General features: G+C 34.7%; 1 protein-coding gene across 1 annotated transcript in view; it reads left to right on the plus strand.

Moving 5' to 3' along the window:
- Positions 1–23,014, plus strand: part of SGCZ (sarcoglycan zeta) — a 461,792-nt gene that overhangs the window by 257,968 nt on the left and 180,810 nt on the right. Inside the window, exon 2 of the mRNA XM_077772719.1 lies at positions 2,751–2,852. Within this exon, the coding sequence (XP_077628845.1) occupies positions 2,751–2,852 (102 nt within the window). The remainder of the gene's footprint in view (positions 1–2,750; positions 2,853–23,014) is intronic.

The raw sequence follows: 23,014 nt of genomic DNA on the forward strand, positions 1-23,014 counted from the left end.
AAACCTGCCTTAACAATCCTCATATTTCTTAACTCCTACTGAATTCAATCGTTAATGGGTCATCAGTTGCCTTTCCTTGACCCTGTGCTATTTCTAGTGTCCAACATTGTTGTACTGGCTTTACTTGTCTCTTACCCAATGAGAAACATGATGGTCAGGCATTTGAGGAGCATCATTTTTTGCTACTTTGGCAAAGCCCATACTTAGGACTTTCGCCGTTTGTGCTTGGCAAATCCTCATTTTTGAGTCTCTTTTCCTGTTAGTTTTGCCAGTTCCTGTTCTTAGATAGCTGGAATGTTGCAAACTGATACTAATTAGAGCCAGTAAATGGGTGACCATGTAGTTGTCTAAATCAGAAACATTTTTCACTTTTGATAAGTGAAAGAGGATACTATAAAACTGGTATAAACCAGCAGTGTCTCAGTACAAAAGTAGATCGACTATCTCCTAGAATGAGTCTTCAGTGAAGCTTGAAATTCTCTCTTTTTTTTTAATAAATAAGGGGCACCTGGGTGGCTTAGTCGGTTAAGCGTCCGACTTTCGCTTAGGTCATGATCTCACNTTCCAGTGTCAGCTTTATTTTTTTAATGTTTTTTAAAAATTTATTTCTGAGAGAGAGAGAGAAAGCAGGGGAGGGTGAGAGAGAGGGAGATACAGAATCCGAAGCGCGCTCCAGGCCGTGAGCCAGTTTCGAGCACAGAGCCTGACACAGGGCCCGAACCCACAAACCGTGAGATCATGACCTGAGCCGAAGTCGGACGCTTAACTGACTGAGCCACCCAGGCGCCCCTCTAGTGTCAGCTATAAGCTTGAGTCTCAATAAATAAATTCCTTCATCTCACCCCAAGTTTATTTCAAACAGAAATCATTACTCTGTCTTTCTGTTAAAGCATTGAGACCCTACCACCTCAAAATCTCTCTCTTTCTCTATGCAACTTTAAAAAAAGTGCTTTGATTCTTAGTCAAATTTTTATTCATTGCTATACTACTTCATCGGCTTTCTTTTGGGGTGGGAGATAGAGGCAGGTGGCAGACTGGGGTCATGATAATTTCTTGGCTTTCTTCTTATACTGATCATATACTTATTTCATGTATGAAATACTTCTTTCCAACCCATAGACTAGTTATTATCTAAGAGTTTCTCCTTGGTTTTGTAGATATTTTCCCAGAGACAACTTGCTCATTCATCATAGTAGATTCAAACACGTCTTAAACAATTGTCACTCTCCAATCCACTTTTTACAGATGGGCCACTTGATGGATCAGTGTCTGAATTTTCAATGATACCTCCAAGTTAGAAAGTCCAAAGCTAAAATCATGTTTGCCCTTGAGTCTACAAAATTCATTATTCTACTTTAAAATATCACCACATTTCCTTATTTAGTCATAGTCATGAAACCCAGGATTAGTCATAAATGTCCCTGTTTTCAGTATTTCCAGATAAAATTAGTCACCCAATCTCATAGGCTTTTCTTCCACCATATTCCTTACACTTATTATTGAGTTGTGCCTTATTACTGCTTCTCTGTCAGCCCCACATGGTGCCTCTGCCAGATTAATCTTAAAGCTTAACTCTGATCATTCCAAGCCATTGAGCTATTTATTCAAGAACTTTTTATGCTTTTTCTTCTGGAGTTTAACGTAAGTATAGACTTCTTACCTTTGCATTCATGGTTTTCCTTTCTCTGGCTTCAAAACATACTCCAGCTGTTTTCTCTTCTGGTATTCCCTACATTTGCCAGATTGGATGGCATGCCCTTTCATAATGTTACAAGATGTTTATTCTGTTTCTTCCTCTATGGACATCTCCTGTTGTAACTCCATATTCTTAAGGTCCTTCTCATAGTCCATCTCTTCCATGAGAAATTATTTATTCTCTTAGCAAATTTGAAACCTTTCTTTAATTCCTGTGGTACTGTGTTCTTACTTTTTAAATTTATTTTATTCTGGCTCATGAGTGTTATTTATATACTGTTTTATTCCTCCTTATAGAGTTGTTTTCTAAAGGAGAGGATATAAGCTTTACTTATATTTGGATACAGAAACACATGCTTCGTTATGCTAGGCAATTATTTTTTTTTCCTTTTTTTTAATGTTTTATTTATTTCTAGGAGAGAGAGAGAGAGACAGCGTGAGCAGGGGAGGGTCAGAGAGAGAGGGAGTCACAGACTCTGAAACAGGCTTCAGGCTCTGAGCTGGCAGTCAGCACAGAGCCCGATGCGGGGCTTGAACCCACGAACCGTGAGATCATGACCTAAGCGAAAGTCGGACGCTTAACCGACTAAGCCACCCAGGCGCCCCTACTAGGCAATTATTAAGGACTTGCTGAAACCATTGTTCAAATGTGACTATTTGAATATTGTAGAAATATGTGTATAACTGTAATGTTAAAATATTACTAGAATTCTCTGCAAACAAAATTTGTTTCCAATAGTTAGGTAGCAAGTATCATTCTACCCCAAAAAAGAGTTAAACTGGCTGATGCATGAAGAAAGTACAGGGTTTATTCATAGGTAAATCCTAGTCTCTGATAGGCGTATGAAAAGATACCAGGTCTTTTCATTTCAAATAGGGCTCTCTATATGCATGCAAACTGCTGCAATCATTCATTAAGTAGATTCAATCTCTCATTTTCCTTAAATCATCACTGATTTGAGCTTACTGTTTTCTCAATTTAGCCCTAAGAAAATTATGGCCAGTTATTCTTTCTCTAATTAACCTAAAAGTGAACTATATTTCATTGCTTGTAGGATGGTATGGGAAATCTGAGAGTCACCAAGAAGGGAATCCGACTTGAAGGTATATCTGAGTTTCTACTTCCATTGTATGTGAAAGAAATTCATTCCCGAAAGGTATGTGATACTGGCTTTGGCTTACTGTAAAAGATAATTTAGAAGTTATGCTTTAGCTTGAAATAGGAGCATAGAACCCCCTTATCTCTTCAGTATGTATTTAGTATCCTTAAGCTAAAGGTTTATTTGAAAAAATGAAAACAATGAAACAGTAGAAAACCCAGTGAAGTTTAGTTTTAAACAGACAAACTGGAGAACCATTTTGAATTAAATTGCAGTGTTGCTTTTCTTAGTCTACAAATTTGCCTCTCTATTTTCAACAGAAGTTAAAAATATAACCTTATGGTAATTTCAAAAGGGGCATTTGATACATCATGAGTAATTTTTGCAGGAAACGTTGACTTGAATAAATGACCTTATTTCAATATATTATAGATCTCTTCAGCTTAAATAAATGTGCATTTTCTAAAAAAGATAAGGACAGTCTTACTATAGAAATTAAAGTTATTTCTGGATGAACAGTATTTAAAACAAGCATGAACATTTAGCCTTTCAAATGTGTGGTTGTGTGTATGTGTGCCTTATGGGTACTTTATCATTTAGCACCATGCTCAAAATCAAGATTATTGTTGAGCAATTATACATTTTGGCTTATGTGTGTTACTTTTCAAGAAATAGTAAGTATTATTGGATACCAAAAAAATATAACTAGAAACGTTCAATCTATTAGGCGTATGTATGTATGTGTGGAAATCTAGTAAGACAGGAAAAAATGGAATGCTTGTTATTACATAAAATGTGGAAATATTTTTAACCTTCATAAATATGAAAGTCTATTTTAGACCAGGATAATCTTTAACTATTACCAGTGTAATATATTAGCAAATGGGTTTCATAGTAAGCCGTAATTTGATCATTTGCTACAAAGCCATTTTTTCCTTTAAATCTCAAAGTGAAAACAGAACAGAGGATTATTTTCCATAAAACTTCTAATTAGGTGAATTATATTAAGTTTATATTTTATTTTGTTATTATATATGAACCTTCAGAGCTTCACAAGTACATTATATTGACTGCTACCTTGAGTACTAGAAATTTATCACTGAGATCACCTTACCTGATAAATTTTTGGGCAGGTAAATAATACAAAAGACATGAGTATGAACACCTGACCCTACTATAAAAACTCCTTAAATTTAAAATATACAAGTTGTATTGTTTTAATGTTTTATTTATTTCTGTGAGAGAGAGACATCGTGAGCAGGGGAGGGTCAGAGAGAGAAGGAGACACAGAATCCGAAACAGGCTCCAGGCTCTGAGCTAGCTGTCAGCACAGAGCCCAACATGGGGGTAGAACCCACGAACTGTGAGATCATGACCTGAGCCGAAGTCAGACGCTTAACCCACTGAGCCATACAGGTGCCCGACAAGTTGAATTTCTGTATTATTTTCTTTTTTGAACCCTAAAAAGAATAGCGTGCATACCCAAGTTAGCGCCTTGGTAACTTGGACGTTACCACCACTCAATCACTTACTGTTTTTTTCTTGGGTTCGATATTACTCAACAGTTTAGTATTTGAAGAAATGAAAACTTATCCATGGAAACCAAGAAATCACTGAACACAGGAAGGTGAGAATAATCACAGGCAGGAACTTCTTTGAAAATGCATCTTTGTTAAGTTCAGGGACAGCAAAGATTGATCTTTGAAGCCATTTAGATCCACTCAGAGTGGCTGCCCCGGAATGTAACTTACAGAAGGATTTGTGAGCCCTTTGCCAGCAGGCAGGTCATAGTATTTATCTTCCTAGCCTGAACAGTTTTGAGAATATAACAGCAGCTTTTCACCAGGACTCTCCTGGGAAATCGGAATCTATGTTTACTCCATCAGTGGACCAAATAAGAAAGAGCCCACCAAGGTGATAGCTTCGAAGGGGGAGGTGGTGGCAGTCAGGCTTCCTGACCTTTACCCTAGGGAAGTTTGCAACCTCAAGTTCATAAACATTTCCCAAACCCACTGTGCTGATTGAGACCTCTGTGCTCCCTTTCACATCCCAGACCTGTTTCTTGTCTTCCTGTCTCGACTTCTGTCCTCCATCTCCCAGTGAAGGCAAATGCCAGCACAGCACACACAGGTGGGAGCTTGGACTGTCTTCAGTCGGAGAGGGGGCCTGGTGTGACAGAAGAAAATATAGACTCATTTCCTCTGTGAACCTTTCTCTACACACACACTACAAAAATAAGTATTTAAAATTAAGTGAAAAACATATCCATTATAAGCAGTCCCCACATTAGGATTCTCTTGCCCATGATCACAGGCAGTGATTCATTCTCTGCCATAAAGCCTATTTGCTGTTTTAAAATGTCAGCCGCAGTTTCCCTGAGCCTGAGTTTTCTCATTAATATAGTGACTTTCATAGAAATGTATCAAAATACTTACTTCTTATGTGACGAATGAATACAAAAATTCCAGTAATACTAGTAGAAATGAGATTTTTATAAACCTCATTATACATTTCAGGACTTGCACACACTTTTGTGGCTTTGAATATTTTTATGATAAAATATCAAAGTCCCCCATAGGTCTAAGTTAAGGAAATCTATTAAATTCAAAAGGTACTTATAAAGATTCAATTAAGGGGGCACCTGGGTGGCTCAGTCGGTTGAGCGTCCGACTTCGGCTCAGGTCTTGATCTCACGGTTCGTGGGTTCAAGCCCCGCGTCGGGCTCTGTACTGACTGCTAGCTCAGAGCCTGGAGCCTCCTTCAGAATCTGTATCTTCCTCTCTCTCTGATCCTCCCCTGCTCACGCTGTCTCTCTCTCTCTTTCAGAAATAAATAAAACATTAAATTAAAAAAAATAAAGATTCAATTAAGATGAGAAAAATACTATACACTATATGCTACTGTATGTAACAATTTTAATTTATATGAATTTTTTACCTGGAGTTTTGATTTCCATCTGTTTGTTTGTGTGTTTTCCTGCATTAATGCCAGTGGGTATCTTTTTTTTAAATTTTATTAGTATGCTACTCCAAAATAAAGAATTTTCTTATTTAAAGTAACTTCCTGGGTATGTAGGTATTTAATTTCATACTTCTACACAGAGAGATTTCTATTAATCAAACAACTCAGTCACCCACAGACACACACATCTAGTTTCCTAGAATAGTAAACCATGGGCTGTTTCCACTCTATGTTAACTGGTCCCCTTCTCTCACCATTATAAATATTTGAAGTTTACTGTTATACTTCACGGTTTACTCTCTTCTCCATGCTTTTAAAAAATCAGCCTTTATGACTAGTCCATTATTGTCAGTACACAGAAAAACATATTACATTCTATGCTTGAAATATCTCAGAATTCAATGCATCTTTCAGAATTAGCAACATTATTTTCAGGGAGAAAGTACTTACTGAACATTTGTGAAGTTAAATACCTAGTTTTCTTCAGATAGGAAAAGTATGAAGGATACGGGATTTGAGGTTACCTTACATAATTGATAACAACAAGTGAGAGTAAGATTTTGAGCCAGGCTTCAATCCACATGATGTAACATTAGGTCAGAATCTTTGAACTATCAGGAAATTAGACATGTAATCACTAGGATTTTTTTTAAATGTAATTAGAGAGTATTTCCCAAGGTTTTATGATCCTGGAGAACTAAGGTGATTACAGTATCTAACATTGCACTGATGATTGCCTCAAAATTTTGCATCATTCCATTCTCTAGAACTCTTTGTGTTACTCACCTAATGGTAACTGAACACTTATCTTGTTTTTGTTTTTGTTTTTGTTTTCTTTCAAGGAAGCTTAATTAAGCAGTACCTTACCATTGACCCCTATCCCAGCATCTTGCATGAGCAACTAATAATTGTGCTAGGCAAACTGCCACCAGATAATTCCAATTGCATTAACTCTTCAGCAAAGCAAAGTTAAAATTTGAGCTCTTGGGACTCTCATTTTAGCCAGGCTGCGAGTAAGGCTGTGCTCTCTCCTCTTTATGTACAGTCTTTTCCTTTGGTTTCAAAGCTATGATGCTCAGTTCTTGGTTACAGTTTTTGGCCTTATGTATTCAGTTATTCTTTACAGAATATAAATTATATATATATATACACCAGGCACATACAGCAAACCTCTTTCCTGTTTATACACCGATGTTGATCTCCTGACCCTGTATCCTTCAGGTACTTTGGTAAATCTCCTCTATACAAACCAATTCATATAAATAGATATCTGCAGCCTTCTATAACCCTTTTATCATCATCATTTTTATCATTATCATTTTACACGTAAGTGTTTGAGTGTTTATAATTTTACTATAACATCTTCAAGTTAAAAACACTTATCATTCCAAAATCTTTCCGTTAAAAAAACTATTAACATGTGGTAAACATCACCAAACTATACAATTACACATCTGCACCGATAAAAGGGTAAGTATAGAGGCATGTACATGCTATTTATATTTAATATGTCATACATGATTTAATAGAAGAAAAATCTGAAATAAATGGGAAAGAATTGCTAAGCTTAAATATTTCTTCACCACAAGAGTGTCTTTGAAAAAATTGTTTTTATGGTTAAGAATAAAAGACTATGAATATCATTAAGAAGCTGGATGCATTGGCTCCATGTTTTAATTTCAGACAGTGTTCATTAACTCCCTGCAGTGCAATTGGAGGTGATTAGCTCCTCTCCAATTTGTCCTTACTCCTCTTCATTTTCAGGGATTTTTTTGATAATTATATGATTTTAACTTTGTCACAGTTCATAGTATTTACATTCTGTTCTGCAACTTTAATTGCGCTGGCACATTGGTCTTAATTCTACAGATAGATGGGCTGCAGTATTAACCACCAACTCCTTTTATTATGGTGTCTTCATGACCGAGTTCATTATTCCAATCATCCCTTCCTTATTTATATTTCATTGCTAATGAGGTTTGTTTGCTAATCCTTGAAATATTTCATGCAGAAGGTGCCTGACTGTTGTCTTTATCTTTTCTGGGAATATTATTAATGGTTCATCCCTTCTTCTCCTGTTAACTAATTGCTCTATCAAATTCCACCACTGAGCATTGCCATAAAGAGTCTGAGGGCAGTCTAGGATGGATGTTTCTTCTGCTGATGACATGAATGTTCTGCCTAAATGTGCAATACATTTTTGCCATTTCATTTTAGGGAAATATTGTCTATCATATCAGTATCTTTCATTTTCATTTGTTCAGGTCTTCCCTGCAGAGAAAGCAACCATTCTTGTGTTGCATCATCTTCGTCATCCACACCTGTCATAGTTTCTTGAATTACTCTTAAACTTTTTATTTTTCCTTCACGTGCAAGTAACTGTCATAATCTACAGTTTTTCTTCCATGTCATGAATTGATGTTTCTCCATATGAATTTTGCCCTTGCCCTCTCTAATTCTCTTATTTTATGTATTGGCGGGGGGAGGGCTTGTTCTGATTCTCAGACTTTTCCATAGATTCATAGTCTCTTTGTAAATCATATTAGGTTTTTTTTTTAATGTCTTTGAGCTATGGTTTCAATAAAATTAAGAATTTATAATTCTAAAACTTAAAGCACTTACCTGACCTCATTTGAATAGTCTCCAATGAGTCACAACTTGAGGCAGGGGTATTAGGGTCTAGTTAGTCTGTTTCCCCAGAGAAATGGTTGTTGGGAAGGGGAAGATAGTTGGGGACTGCTTTCCCTGCCTGAAGTGCTACTAACTCACGTGCTAGCTAGATGTGGACTATTTTAATTCCCTGGGTCTTAGTGGCCCTTTCTGCCTCTGCAGAATTCTTCCAGTGGTATATAAATTCTTGGTAGACTTTCTTAGTACCGTCTCTTTACCACCCTCTTTTCCTCTATCCACACCAATTTATTTAGGCTAGACTTCTCTGAAACATATTAACGCTCCTTCTTTTCTTCTAGAGATATAGATGAACGTAGGAGATGGGTAGCTCTTACAAGCTGCTATGAAATAGCAAGCAAAAATCTATTTTCTTGGATTCCACTCTTTCAAGTTTATCGCACATGCTTACATCAATATATCACTGACTGTTCCAAGAAAAAAAATGATTTAAACAAAATAATTGTAGTTTAATTTATTACGTAGTGAAGGAGAGAGTTTTTGAAAACATTTCTATTTGATGTATAGTATTAGGTAATATCTTGCCTTTCCTCCTTCTTTCCTTCCTTTTCCTTCCCCTCTCACTTTCTCTTCCTCCCCCAACTCATGGCCAATAGCCCTTAATACTATAATTTAAATAGTCCATTTTCCATCGCTAATCTGAAATATGACTTTGCTCATATACTGCATTCCTAAATGTATATAGATTTAGTTCTGGTCCCTCAGTTCCATTCTATTGACATACTTAGACTAAAATCAAACTTTAAGGAATATTTTTTATAACTGTGAAAGCAGTTCTTTTATATTGCTCTTTTTCAAAGTTTTTGCCTATTGTGCATTTTCTGTTCCAAATGAACTTAATAATCAGCTGTCAAGTTTCATAAAAATTCCTGTTGAGAACTTAATTATGGTTAATTTAATTTGTGGGAAATTGACATCTTTATAGTTTTGAGTTTTCCTATCTAGGAACATGGCTTCTCTTTTGATGTTTTTAAAAACGTAACTTGCATTGCTCAGGAACATTTCTTAATATTCCTTTTTATATAATCATTACAGATTTGTTGTCAATCATATTATGGTTCTTACTGCACACAGGAATGCCTTTTCCATTTACTTTTCTCATTGGCCTTTGTGCTCATGTAAAAAAAAAAAGCTGTTCTTTTGGTATGGATATATTCTGGCCATTTTCTTAAAATATGATTATTTCTCTTATATTTAAAATCATTCTTATGGTCATTTAGACAATGAGTTTTAATAATAACAGCTAACATTCAGCTTGAAGTATAGCTTTGGAATCAAATTCCTGGTTTCAAATCCTGTCTCTGTCAATTAGCAGTTGTGACTAAATGACCTTATTTAACTTCTCTGTGCCTAACTTTTACCATAGGTAAAGTAAAGTTCATAGTAGACCCTAATGTTTTTATTACTAAAATAATAGTAGTATCCAACCTGAGAAATATTATTATTTTTAATGAAAGTCAAACATTATATTAAATGCTATATTAAATTATAGCTTATTCAGTCCTTACTATGTGATATGTACTGTTGTCAAAGACTGTATTTTGAAAGAGTTTAAGAATTTGCTGGAACATTATAACTAGGTTGTGAGAATAAAAATAATCTAATATGATATTAATTTTTTGTTCTTGTTCTGAGTAGTTGCTCTTAACCAATTGGGGGAAAGTAGGGAGTTGGGGAAAATTGTGAGCACATTTTTGAAACTGTTAATCTGCCTATTAGAAGAGCATGGATTTCAAGTTAGACAGGTGGATCCATGAATCTAGATTTCATGTTAGAGGTTCAGGCTAGAAATATAAATTAGAGACATTGTCTGTCTGTGTATCCATCTATCTATCCATCTATCTATCTATCTATCTATCTAATTTCAATACATGAGATTAGACAAGAATATCACTTATCAATATAAATGGGTATAAATAGAAAACATAAAGAGGTTTATTGAATGAATACTTGAGTATCCAAAATTGAATAGTTTTGAAAAAGTGTAAGAACCAAACACAAATTAAGAAGGAAAGGAGATTGAGTGGGAGGAAAACCAAAACAATGTAGTATCCTAGAAGCAGAAAGAAGAAAGTGTTTTAAGGTTGATAGCATGAAGAATTGTTTCTTATAAGCCAAGTAACATGAAGATTGAAAATTTATCCTTCGATTATTAGTTTGATTATACTCTCAGAAATAGTTTTTGTTGGGGTGCCTGGGTGGCTCAGTTGGTTGAGCATCCAACTTTGGCTCAGGTCATGATCTCATGGTTCAGCCCTGCATTGGGCTCTGTGATGACAGCCAGCTCAGAACCTGGAGCCTGCTTCAGATTCTGTATCTCCCTCTCTCTCTCTGACCCTCCCCTGTTCACACTGTATCTCTCTCTCTCAGAAATAAATAAAACATCAAAAAAATAAAAAAAAGAAATAGTTTTTGTCACATTTGAATATATCTATTTATAGGAGTTTTATTTTTATATTTAATGTATTCATTGAATTTCATGAAAAGGTATCCGATTATCAAAGTATACTTTTATTCCTTGGGACAATCTTTTTTTTAATTCACAAGATAGCAATTTTTAATAAACAATTCTGAAATTAAGTTTGCACTTTAAAAAGCATTTTTGTACCTATTACCTTACATAATCCATACTGCTATCCATGAGGGGCTATTATCTTTATTTGCATATGGCAATCCAGCTACCTTAAATTATGTAACTTGAGTCTTAATACCATGACTAGAATCTCCATTTTCCTATCTTGATTCACTGCTTTTAACAATTCATCAGACTCTCCAAATTAATCACTTTTAAAATGTTCTCCAGGAAATCCATGTTTCTATTTATGTGTGTGAAGTGCTTGTCTAGACCAACAGAAGAAGCTATGGGGACAGTTTGAGCATAGTGGGTGGTGGACCTTGCTTAGGGATGAGAGAAAAAAATCATAATTCCATGATAGGAAATCTTCATTAAGCTGTTAGACACCATGAAAGTGCTGAATATATAAAGATAGGTGAAATTAGTTGCCTAGGGGTAATATTCCTTGGACTAAACAACAACAACAACAACACTATAAGGAAACTCCAAAGGAGTTTTACTTCCTGTGTTTTTTTCTAAAGATGGTGATTGTCCTCTCAGTAGCATGGTCTCTAAGACAGCACTGAAACCTTACAGACTTCAGTATTTAATCAGCTACCTCTATAAATAAACATGTAAACAAATTGCCCATAGTTTCTCTTCTCCACCAACACACACACACATATGCACACACACACACACACACACACACACACACACTCACATGGCCCTACATTTACTACTTTCCAAGAAAATATGTGAGGTAATGAAATAGCAAACTTAGAACAAAAGAGAAACACCCATTAGCTCAGGTTGCTGGTATGTACAGTATCAAAAGCTTATCTTTTTACAATCTGTTGCAGAGAGCCTGGGACGGAGTTATATTAAACACCGAGTAAAACCGAGATGCTAATAAGTATTGCACATCTTTTAATGCTTTACAATAATCTGATATAACATTATGAGTCAGTGTTAGGAATTACCCGCCTCAAGGAGCACAAATAATAAGCTTCAAATACCTGCTAATTCATCTTGATAAGCTCCTGCTACCAGTTGTTAAGTTCCTTCCATATGCTAACTGCTATGTGAAGGGCCTGGTATGCATTCTTATCCAATTCTCACAGCAACTCAAATGAAGGAGACAATATTACATTCATTTTACAGATGAGAAAAAGCATGTAGCCCAAAGAAGTTATATAACTTACCTGAGTATCACAAAAAGTTGTGGACATAGGTCAAATCTGGGTGTGTCACACTCTTGTAACCCATGCCCTTTTTTAACTGCCATGGAATCTCTACATCAGTGAGTGGAACAAGCAAAGTCTTGTCAGGACTGAAGTGAAGGGGATTTTTTCAGAATTCTATTATTATTATTATTATGATTGTTCTCTGAAACATTCCATACTTTCTATAAAGTATTTTTCTAATATCCTTGCTATGGAGTTTATTTTTTATTTTATTTTTTTAAAATATTTTTTATTTATTTCTGAGAGAGAGAGAGCGTGAGCAGGGGAGGGTCAGAGAGAGAGAGGGAGATACAGAATCTGAAAGAGGCTCCAGGCTCTGAGCTGGCTGTCAGCACAGAGCCTGATGTGGGGCTCGAATCCATGAACCATGAGATCATGACCTGAGCCAAAATCGGAAGCTTAACCGACTGAGCCACCCAAGTGCCCCTGGAGTTTATTTTTTAAATAGGACTTGGGCCTTTTCAGAATTTTTCTTGCATGAGATAAAAAATAGACCATTGTTATATAAAATGCCACTCTCTAGTGAATGTGATTTAAAAATTTTTTATAGTTTATTTATTTTTGAGACAGACACAGAACATGAGTGGGGGAGGGACAGAGAGAGAGGGAGACAGAATCTGAAACAGGCTCCAGGCTCTGAGCTAGCTGTCAGCACAGAGCCAGATGTGGGGCTCGGACCCACGAACCATGAGATCATGACCTGAGCCAAAGTCAGACGCCCCATAATGAATGTGATTTTAATGAGCCATCAGTATCATTTCATATAATGGACCTAAAGAAATTATTCTCCAGCTAGTTGATTACTTCATTACCCCCAAATTTGCATATCTGCCTGAGCGTGTGGGTGCACTATTGATATACAGGATCATTGTGGTCATGGTGAAGTGAGGGATTCTCTGAAAATGTCCAAATTTCTGGGAGTAGACTACAGAGACTATGTTAGCAACACATACATTAGCTCAGTGTTTTTCAAACTTCTTTGATATGAGCCACAGGAAGAAAGAAATTTTACATTGTAGCATGAGATACACTCTGATGTTTTCTTAATCTAATATATTCTAGCAAGGCCATCCTATTTTAATTTCATTTGAATTAATAATATATTGATATTAATTATAATTATTAATTAATTAAAATATGAATAATAGAATGTATTATATTATATTACATACTAGAATTATTCATCATTAATATAAATTGTCAATATATTAACAATATATTGTGTTGTACAACATATATTTATATATTTGTTGCAACCCATGACATTGATTTAATGGCCCTGTCATGTGTGTGACTTGAAAACAATGACTCTCACTATTAGCTACTCAAATGGTATGGTCAATGAATTTCTGGCAAGTTATTTTCTCTTTTCTCTCAAGTGTCTCAGATGTAATGGATTCTGCAGTGGGGAATATGTAACACTTTATTTGAATTTCAAAGGACAAAGTACACAAGGTGTGAATACCATGAAAGTGACAACCATGTGTTTTGACCACTTCCTCCAGCTGCTCCTGGTAGATTAAATGTCCAGGGAAATTTTTAATCTTTTTATTAGTATATGTGTATACAAAAATACATACATCTCAGTGAATATTTATTTTATTGAGAGAATGACTGGTTTCTGTATTCCAAAAATATATATTGAAACCACTCAAAAAGATGTTTCTCTGTCACATTAGATAAATGGATGAGGTATCTGTATTACCCCTAATATTTGGTATTTGTTCTACAAGTTTTTTTACCAATATAAGCACATATGGTGAATTAGATCCTAGAATTGTCATATATCGCATAAGAAATAGTGGTCACATTAACTTATGAAGAGACAAAGCAGCTCTTGCTTGCATTCACTAAAAAGAATTAAAGAGAAAAGAAGATCTAGCTTTGCATTTTAAGACCTTTATGGATTTATTATGATCCTTTCTGTACTTGAGCCACAAAATGATCTGCCTTCTGTTCCTTATTAGTGTGTTGTTGCTTGATTACATTGTTTTTCTTAGTTTACAAAATATTTTTTTTTTCTTTAGTGCTTTATTGTTAGAAGTCAGGCCTGGGAACTGAGTTTGGGAAAAATCTTAGGGACAGTATTTTCACTTTAATTTGGGTCTTGCACACAAGATAAGTTTCCATAGATCAAGCTTATATGTATCCATATTAAAGAATTTCAGCTGGGCTTTAAAGAATGATTGGGACTTGAATTTCAAATTGTGTATTTTTTATGTGCAAGAAAATAACTTAAAAACCAGTGTTTAGAAAACAGTAAATAGGGGCGCCTGGGTGGCTTAGTCGGTTAAGCGTCCGACTTTCGCTTAGGTCATGATCTCACGGTTCGTGGGTTCGAGCCCCGCGTCGGGCTCTGTGCTGACTGCCAGCTCAGAGCCTGGAGCCTGTTTCAGAGTCTGTGACTCCCTCTCTCTCTGACCCTCCCCTGCTCACGCTGTCTCTCTCTCTCTCTCCTAGAAATAAATAAAACATTAAAAAAAGAAAAAAAGAAAACAGTAAATAGAACAGTTTGGTTTGATAAGAAGAATCCTATAAGTCAACAGTCTCAAACCCAGGCAGGTGTAGACTAAGGGTGTTCTAAGACTTTCCAGGAGGTATGAAGACAGGCTGATCTGTTTCCAGGCTTTCAAGTTTCCAGTGCACTCTTTCCTAAATTTTATCTGCCTGAGAATGACACTTTAGCTACTACTTCTCTTTTTCCTGATTCCCTACCATCTACCACATTTTTTTTCGTATTTTACAAAAGGAAAAGATTGTCATCAGTCTTTTTTTTAATATACATTTTTAAAAATATTGTTGGTTACATAAGAAATTTAGAGTAGGGGAGAAGTGGCTGGCTAAACAACAACATAAAAGAGTTTGAGGATACATTTCATTTGAAGGAAAAAGTTGATAGATGATAGATAGAGCCAATAAATAAACGTAAAACATATAGAGACTGGAAAATGTCAGTGGCTAGGTAAGAACTGTTGGAAGGGAAGCATATACATTCATCCAGGCCATAAACTCATGGTGAAAAATCTCTCTCTCTTTTAGAATTATAAGTCAAAAATAAGTTACTTATGATGAAATAATATTAACATATTTGAAATGACACAATCAAACACTTTTCTGATAGAAAGTAAGGCTAGTTTTACTGATGATTTAGGTTATATGGCAGACGTGTTCTATCCTTTATATAAGTTCAAAGTAGAGTTTGATAAAATTGGAGCATGCCACAAAATACATTTAAAATACATATACACTAGGTAGTGTCAGATAGTTTATCCCCTGTAAATTAAACATCAAATGCCAAAAATATTTCAAATATTAGCTTAATATTTGAGTGGATATAGTTTTAAAAGATATTTTAGGGGGCGCCTGGGTGGCTGAGTCGGTTAAGCGTCCGACTTCAGCTCAGGTCATGATCTTACGGTTTGTGGGATGGGGCCCCTTGTCGGTCTCTGTGCTGACAGCCAGCTCGGAGCCTGGAGCCTGCTTCAGATTCTGTATCTCCCTCTCTCTCTGACCCTCTCCTGCTCACGCTGCCTCTCTCTCTCTCAGAAATTAAAAAAAAAAAAAAAAAAGATACTTTAGGGAAATGGGTGAGCAAAAAATATCTGAAGAACAAAGATATAAAGGAGCAGAGAAACATGGATTTGGAATGCAGCTTAGGGCTCTACACATGCAGGGTTTGAATGATAACAAATTTGAAATTTATCCTTAAAGTATTGATACTGTAAACTGTGTATGTTATCTTACTTTTGCTAAGTATGCTATATTTCAAATTAATAAAATGCATTTCTTTAAAAATAATAAACAGATTTTATTAACTGAAAAAGCTCTTTATTCCTACCCATTATTTTGGGTTGCTGTATTTTAATGTGTTGAGCATTCTTTTTAGTAATTCTAAGACTTAGAATGTTAGAAATTTTATTTAACGTCATTATACGGAGCCACAGCTATATTTTTTTAAACAGAAATAGTCAGCAAACAATCTCTTTTAAAAATTTTTTTAAAAAATAATCTCTTTTTTAATGTCTATTTATTTATTTTTGAGAGCAAGAGAGAGAGAGAGAGAGAGAGATGGAGCAGAGGTGGAGGGAGACAGAATCCCAAGCAGACTCTGTGCTATCTGTGCAGAGCCCCACATGTGGCTCAAACTCACAAACCATGAGACCATGACTTGAGCCAAAATAAAAAGTCAGACATTCAACTGACTGAGCCACCCATGTGCCCCAGAAATCCTCAATAATTTAATAGTAAAATCCATTACTCTTAATTATTACAAATTTCAGTACTTGTATTTACTCAATTGACAGTTTAAAAATGACTTTAGGTATGAGATTCTTCCTTCAAATGGAATCTTCTACCAAACAAAAACGATATAAAGCAAATGAATATGGAGATCTGGCTCACCATGACAGGAATCGGTTGGACCTCTGTTACTCCTTGAAAAACACTGGTTTTTCAAAACATTTCACCTTGAAAAACATGGGTTTTGACCCATAGTTTCAGTGTCATCCTACACTTTTCTCATTGTACACTCAGGAGAGCTATCAAAATAAAATCCATATACAACACTTTTGTGTTTTTAAATTACTAAAACAAATTACTAAAACAAGCATATGTATCAGGACAAAATTTTGAACTCATTTCAAGGCCCCGGTTTTCAGGACCCAGAAAATATTGTAATTTCCTCTGTTTTCTCTTTCGTTAAAAACCTAGAAGAAAGAGGTTTTACACTAAAACAAAAAAAAGGAAAAAGAGAAAAAAAAGGCTAGTTCACACTACATAAATCAGGAAGGAAGAAAAAGAGTGGAGAGAGGGAGAAAAAAACTGGGAAGTAATAGAGGCATTTGTCAGATTCTATAAACATGGATGGGGCAGAAAAATCATTATGTATTCAAATTCTTTTCATAGATTTTTGTGATATGCAAATGAAGGTTTTGAACTGTTAAAATTTACTTTGTGCTGTGAACTGTTTCTTTGACCCTGACACCACTCTAAGGCTGAATTACATGGTTCTAGTCTTTAACCAGGTCACAAAAGTATTAATTTAGAAACTTCAATGACTGGAAAATAAGAAAGGAGACAATAAGAGGAATAGTTAATTAAATGTCATAGCTCTTGTATGCCCTATATTCACTGTCATGCCTACCTATGCACTAGTTATTAGTTGAGTAAAAATTATTGTAGCAGTATTTTTTTTTCTGATGAAATATTTAGGTTAAGTTCACTTACTCTGTCTCTTTCCTGTTTCTGTGCAAATAGTTCCCTTCAGTAACCTTAGGTGTAATTAGTAATTGTCTGCCATTCCATTTCTTGGTAGGCAGTGTTTGGGAAGTGAAATAGATTTTTAAACTTTTATTATTTTTTTATCCCGAAGCAGGAAAGGAGGAATTTAACATAATTTAAACAAATATCTGCGTATATTGCTTTTTTTAAATGTTTTATTTATTTCTTAGGGAGAGATAGTGTGAGCAGGGGAGGGTCAGAGAGAGAGAGGGAGATACAGAATCTGAAAGAGGCTCCAGGCTCTGAGCTGGCAGTCAGCACAGAGCCCGACGCGGGGCTCAAACCCATGAACTGTGAGATCATGACCTGAGCCGAAGTTGGAAGCCCAACTGACTGAGCCACCCAGGTGCCCCCGCATATTGCTTTTTTATCTTTTAAGACCAGTGCTGATGTAACACCATGTCTTTCTTGCCCTCTTCATCTATCTATGATTTGCAATCAGCATTTCATGTTGCATTTCACTTAGCTAACTATAGTTTCACCATACTGGCTCCTTCTTTTGATCATGAAAATCTATATCAGGGAAATAAAGTCAGAATACTCTTGAGTATGACAGATAACAGAGCTTATCAGAGAGAACTTGGGAAATTAATCTAATATAGCCAAAAACTTTTGCAGCGAAAGTAATTCTAAAATTTCCAAGTGCTTTACATTTTATTTGGAATGATATTTAATTAGCTGAATAGTGAATCAAACATCTAACCTTTTATGTTATTTCAAAATTCTTGAAATTAATGGACAGGTATGTGGTTTTAATAGGGAAGTATATAAACTATTAATTTTGGTCAATTAAGAATGTTATGCCATGCTAATTATATTGTCACATTAAAGTTGTTTTTGCTTTAATCATGTTGTTTTCTAGACGTTTTTGTTTTTCTGATAGTTATGAGAAATAGTTTAGTTGTATCAAAGCAATATGTGAAGACTGATTTAGATAGCTTTTGCTAAAAAAAAAACAAAAAAAAAAAACGTTTTGCCCCAAACTTAATACCTTAAAACTAAGCATTTATTATTCCTCTCAAATCAGTGCATAGCCAGTTCATTTTTCTAGTTTGTACTAACTGGCATAGAGCTGAAAAATCTGGAATGTCCCCAGAGGCATGTTACAGTTGGCCAGGATGGCCGAGATGACATTGCATATGGTCTCCCATCCTGTAGGTTACTCCCAGCTTGATCACATGATAACACACTGGTTCCCAGCAGCTAAAGAAGGCATCCCCCATCTGCAAATGTATCTCGAGCCTCTGCTTATGGTCCATTTGTCCATGCCTCACTAGCCAGTACAAGTCACAAGACTGAGCCCAAATGCATTGGTGAAATTGACTCTATTTCCTGATGCTAAAAAGTAAAGTCAGTTTACAAAGGGAGAAATTTATAGTCACTCTATAAGATACTACAGAGGCTATCATTTTTTCTGGTCTTAATAATTTTATAGCACTTTTTTTTATTTTGTAGTTTATCAAGAACATTTTCTTTAAAAGATTGAATTAGGTACTTATATATTTGTTTTAAAAGTAAAAATTTAAATTACACTTAATAGAATGAATATTTTCACTTAAAGTCAGATAAGATTCCTAGATTTTTGCTCTTCTATGTTTATGACAGAACTTTGAATGGCCTTTAAAGATATGGAAAACCTGCTTATCAAATTGCTTTAGAAATTTCGGTTTGGGGACATTGAATCTTTTCTGCAATTTTAAACTAAGCAATATAAATATTCGAATTCTAGGATGTTGTGATCATATCAACAATTGTAACTTATGTGGCATTACTATGATTTATAAGGCATCTATCATGCTAATCATTACCCATCTCTTTGAATTTATGTGATTATATTGTTCTTAGGAAAATAATATTAGTGGTTGGTTGTTGAGATTCATTGTCCTATGAAGATTTATAGATTGGCTTTATATTATATTAAAATAAACACTAGCAAACATAAGTTTTGTGTCAATCTATTTGATCTAGATTCTTTACATAATAAAGCACACTAAGCTAGAATACATTATTATAATGCTTCATAGGTGCTATTTGTCTCAATAGTTGATTTAAATGAATATTATAGATTTTGATGTAATTACAATAGTCTATCTTTCCTAATTGTTATTAACTGATAATTTTACTAAGGCTACAAAACTCTAAACTGGGTTCTCTTTTATTTTCTATAACAAGCCATGTCTTGCTGCTACAGTATAACCAAATTGTACCTATAATTAATGCGAAAATAAGAGTGCTATTTCCAGACTTAGAATTGAATGTCTACACTTTCTATTTTTTATTAAAGTATAATTGAGATACAACATTATATTAGTTTCAAGTGTACAGCATTAATGATTTTCTATTTCCTCATGTTTCGGTCTTAGAAGATAATATTTTTATGAATTACTAATTACTAATTACTAATAAGATTAAATCAGCAATTAAAAATTCCCAACAAACAAAAGTAAAGGACAAGATTTACTAAATATCCTCAAACTCTTCCAAAAAAACTAAAGACAAGAGAACACTTACAAAGTCATTTCAGTGGGCCAATATTATAATACTAAAACTAGACAAGAACAACACACACACACACGTATGCACACACACATACACAACTACTGGCCAATATCACTGATGAACATAGATTTGAAACCAAAATCCTCAATGTCAACAAACCAAATTTAACAGTACATTATAAGGATCATACACCATGATCAAGTGGGATTTATTTCAGGAATGCAAAGATGGTTCAACATCAACAAGTCCATGTGATACACACATTAACAATATAAAAGATAAAAAAAGATGATCATCTCAATAGATGCAGAAAAAACATTTGAGAAAATTTAACCTCCATTTATAATAAAAACTCTTGACAAAGTGGATGTAGATGGGACATACTTTGACATAATATAGATGACAAGCTCACAACTAACATACTCAACTAAAAGCTGAAAGCTTTTCCTTAAGATTGATAACAAGGCAAGGATACCCATTCTCACCTGTTTTATTCACCATAGTATTGGAAATCCCTAGCAGAGCAGTTAGGAGGGGAAAAGAAAGAAGACATTTATCTTGGTAGGAAGTAAAACCGTTACTAATTGCAGATGACATGTTTTTCTATATAGAAAATCTAAAGACTCCACCAAAAAACTGCTGGAAACTAATAAATGAATTCAGTAAAGTTGTAGGGTACAAAATCAATATACAAAATCTGTTGCATTTTAATATAGCAACAATGAAGTATCAGAGAAATTAAGAAAATTCCCTTTGCAATTACATCAAAAAGAATAAAATACCTAGGAGTAAACTTAACCAAAGAGGTGACAGATTTGTACATTGAAAACTATAAGACACTGATGAAAGGAATTGGAGAAGATGCAAATAAATGGAAAGATATGTCATGCTCATATATTGGAAGAATGAATATTATTATAATGTTCATATTACTCAAAACAATGTACAGATTCAGGGAAATTCCTGTTAAAATTCCAGTGACAGTTTTCACAGAAATAGAACACACAATTTTCATTTTGGCCACTTATTCAGAAAGTGAAATAAATCTCCCAGAAAGGTGGATTTACCATAGCAACCGGCTATAGAGCCATATAATTATGAGATATATGAGTTTTAGTTTTTTTCTGATATAAAAATGCACTCATATTTTTATTTGAAAATGATGCTATGACATTTTTAGGTGACTTTATGTTTTTATTATTCCTTCCTCATATATGTAATGCCATGTTAAATGTATAGCAGAATAAAAGAAACTATAGCAGACACTATGAGTCATTATTTTCTTTATAGGGTTTCAGAGAAATAAATTGGGAAGAGAATAAATGATATTTGGAGTGTGTTTGGCCAACCAAGGGAATAATTTCCCTCTAACCTCTGTAGATATAATGCACCTCCATTTATTATTCTAGTAATAAAAAATAAAAGTCTGACATTATTGTAATTCCCAAAAAAGACTGAGTTACTAATGAAATGAACATAAAGCAATACTTTATTTTTGAATGCAAAATATTATATTGATTGATATTTTGAGACTTAATGTAATTGGTTATCAATTATTTCCACTGACAATCCAATATACTCTGATGTTTCAATATGTCATTGTCTTTGTGTTATGCTTCATTGGAAGGTTTTTTGAGTCATTCAGTTGTAAGAAAAATATATATTTGGGGTATGTAATTTTAGTTTGACACTTCTGTGAATCCACTGACTCTTTGTTCACTGAAGCAATGTTTGATTTTCTGTACAAGTATTTAAATAAGAGGATCTCTGGGCTGTGAACTTCTAGCTCGTGTGTGTGTGTGTGTGTGTGCACACGTGCGTGTGTGTGCACATGCAATGTTGGTTTTTACATATATCTATGTCCTTTACATTTAGAATTTCTAATGTTGATATTTATTTTTTATAGAATAAGTGAATTTTTTTATTTTTAAAATAACTCTGTCTTCTGTGTTTATGGGATGTGTTCCATATTTTTTCAGTTAGAATTAGTTTCCCTTATACAGAATTTCTTATTATGATTTTGCTTTTCAGATAATTTGAGAATACATTTCAGTAAATTATTCCTTGCAGAAACTGGTTCCACAATACATTTGGAAATTTTAAGTAGATTTGCTTTATTTTATATTTAAGATGTTTTATTTCCAAAATTATCTCTGACAAAAGTGCCCATTGAATATCTCATGCACTTAATGGCCTTTGATGAGGATCTTGTAAGATGACAGACAAAGGGGCATGGCTAGACAGAGGGATGGCTTGAATTAGTAGCCAAAGAAAGAAGTGCAAACATGGCTGAAACAGGAAAGAAAGTTTGGGGTCATGTTTAATGTCTCTCTGAACTTGAATCAAGAATTTAGATTTTACTTACTGAAAAATAGAGAGCCATTAAATGCTTTTCAAGCACTTAGGTATCTTAGAATTTTATTTAAGAATGGATTTTAGTAGTTATATACAGAATGAATTTGATGCAGGGGAAATTATTAGGGGGAAATATTTGTTACAAAACAGCATTTGTGGGGTCCCTGAGTGGCTCAGCTGGCTAAGCATCCTACTCTTGATTTCAGCTCACATTATGATCTCACAATTCACGATAGACCCCTGTGATGGACGGGCTCTGTGCTGACAGCACGGAGCCTGCCTGGGATTCTCCCTCCCATGCCCTTCCCCCATTCATTCTCTCTCTCTCTCTCTCTCTGTAAAATAAATAAACTTAAAAAAAAAATAGTATTAGTTTGGGATAGGTGAAGCTTGAGTTCCCAGAGAGACATTTTGATAGAAATATTCAGCAGGCCTTTGGCAAATAGAAGCTCAGTGAAACATAAAGGGGCGGGGGTGGGGGGGCAGATGAAGAAGCCAGCACATGAGGAGAGGACAAGCTCTTTTAAGTAAATGGCAACTGAATGAAATTGGACAGAGATGGAAACACCTGATAAAGGTCACAAATCTGCAAATGATGTTTTTTTGTCAGAGAGAAAGATGTCCGTATGGGCCAG

Source organism: Crocuta crocuta, unplaced genomic scaffold, assembly GCF_008692635.1.
Source record: "Crocuta crocuta isolate KB4526 unplaced genomic scaffold, BGI_CrCroc_1.0 scaffold140, whole genome shotgun sequence".
Taxonomy (NCBI): Eukaryota; Metazoa; Chordata; class Mammalia; order Carnivora; family Hyaenidae; genus Crocuta; species Crocuta crocuta.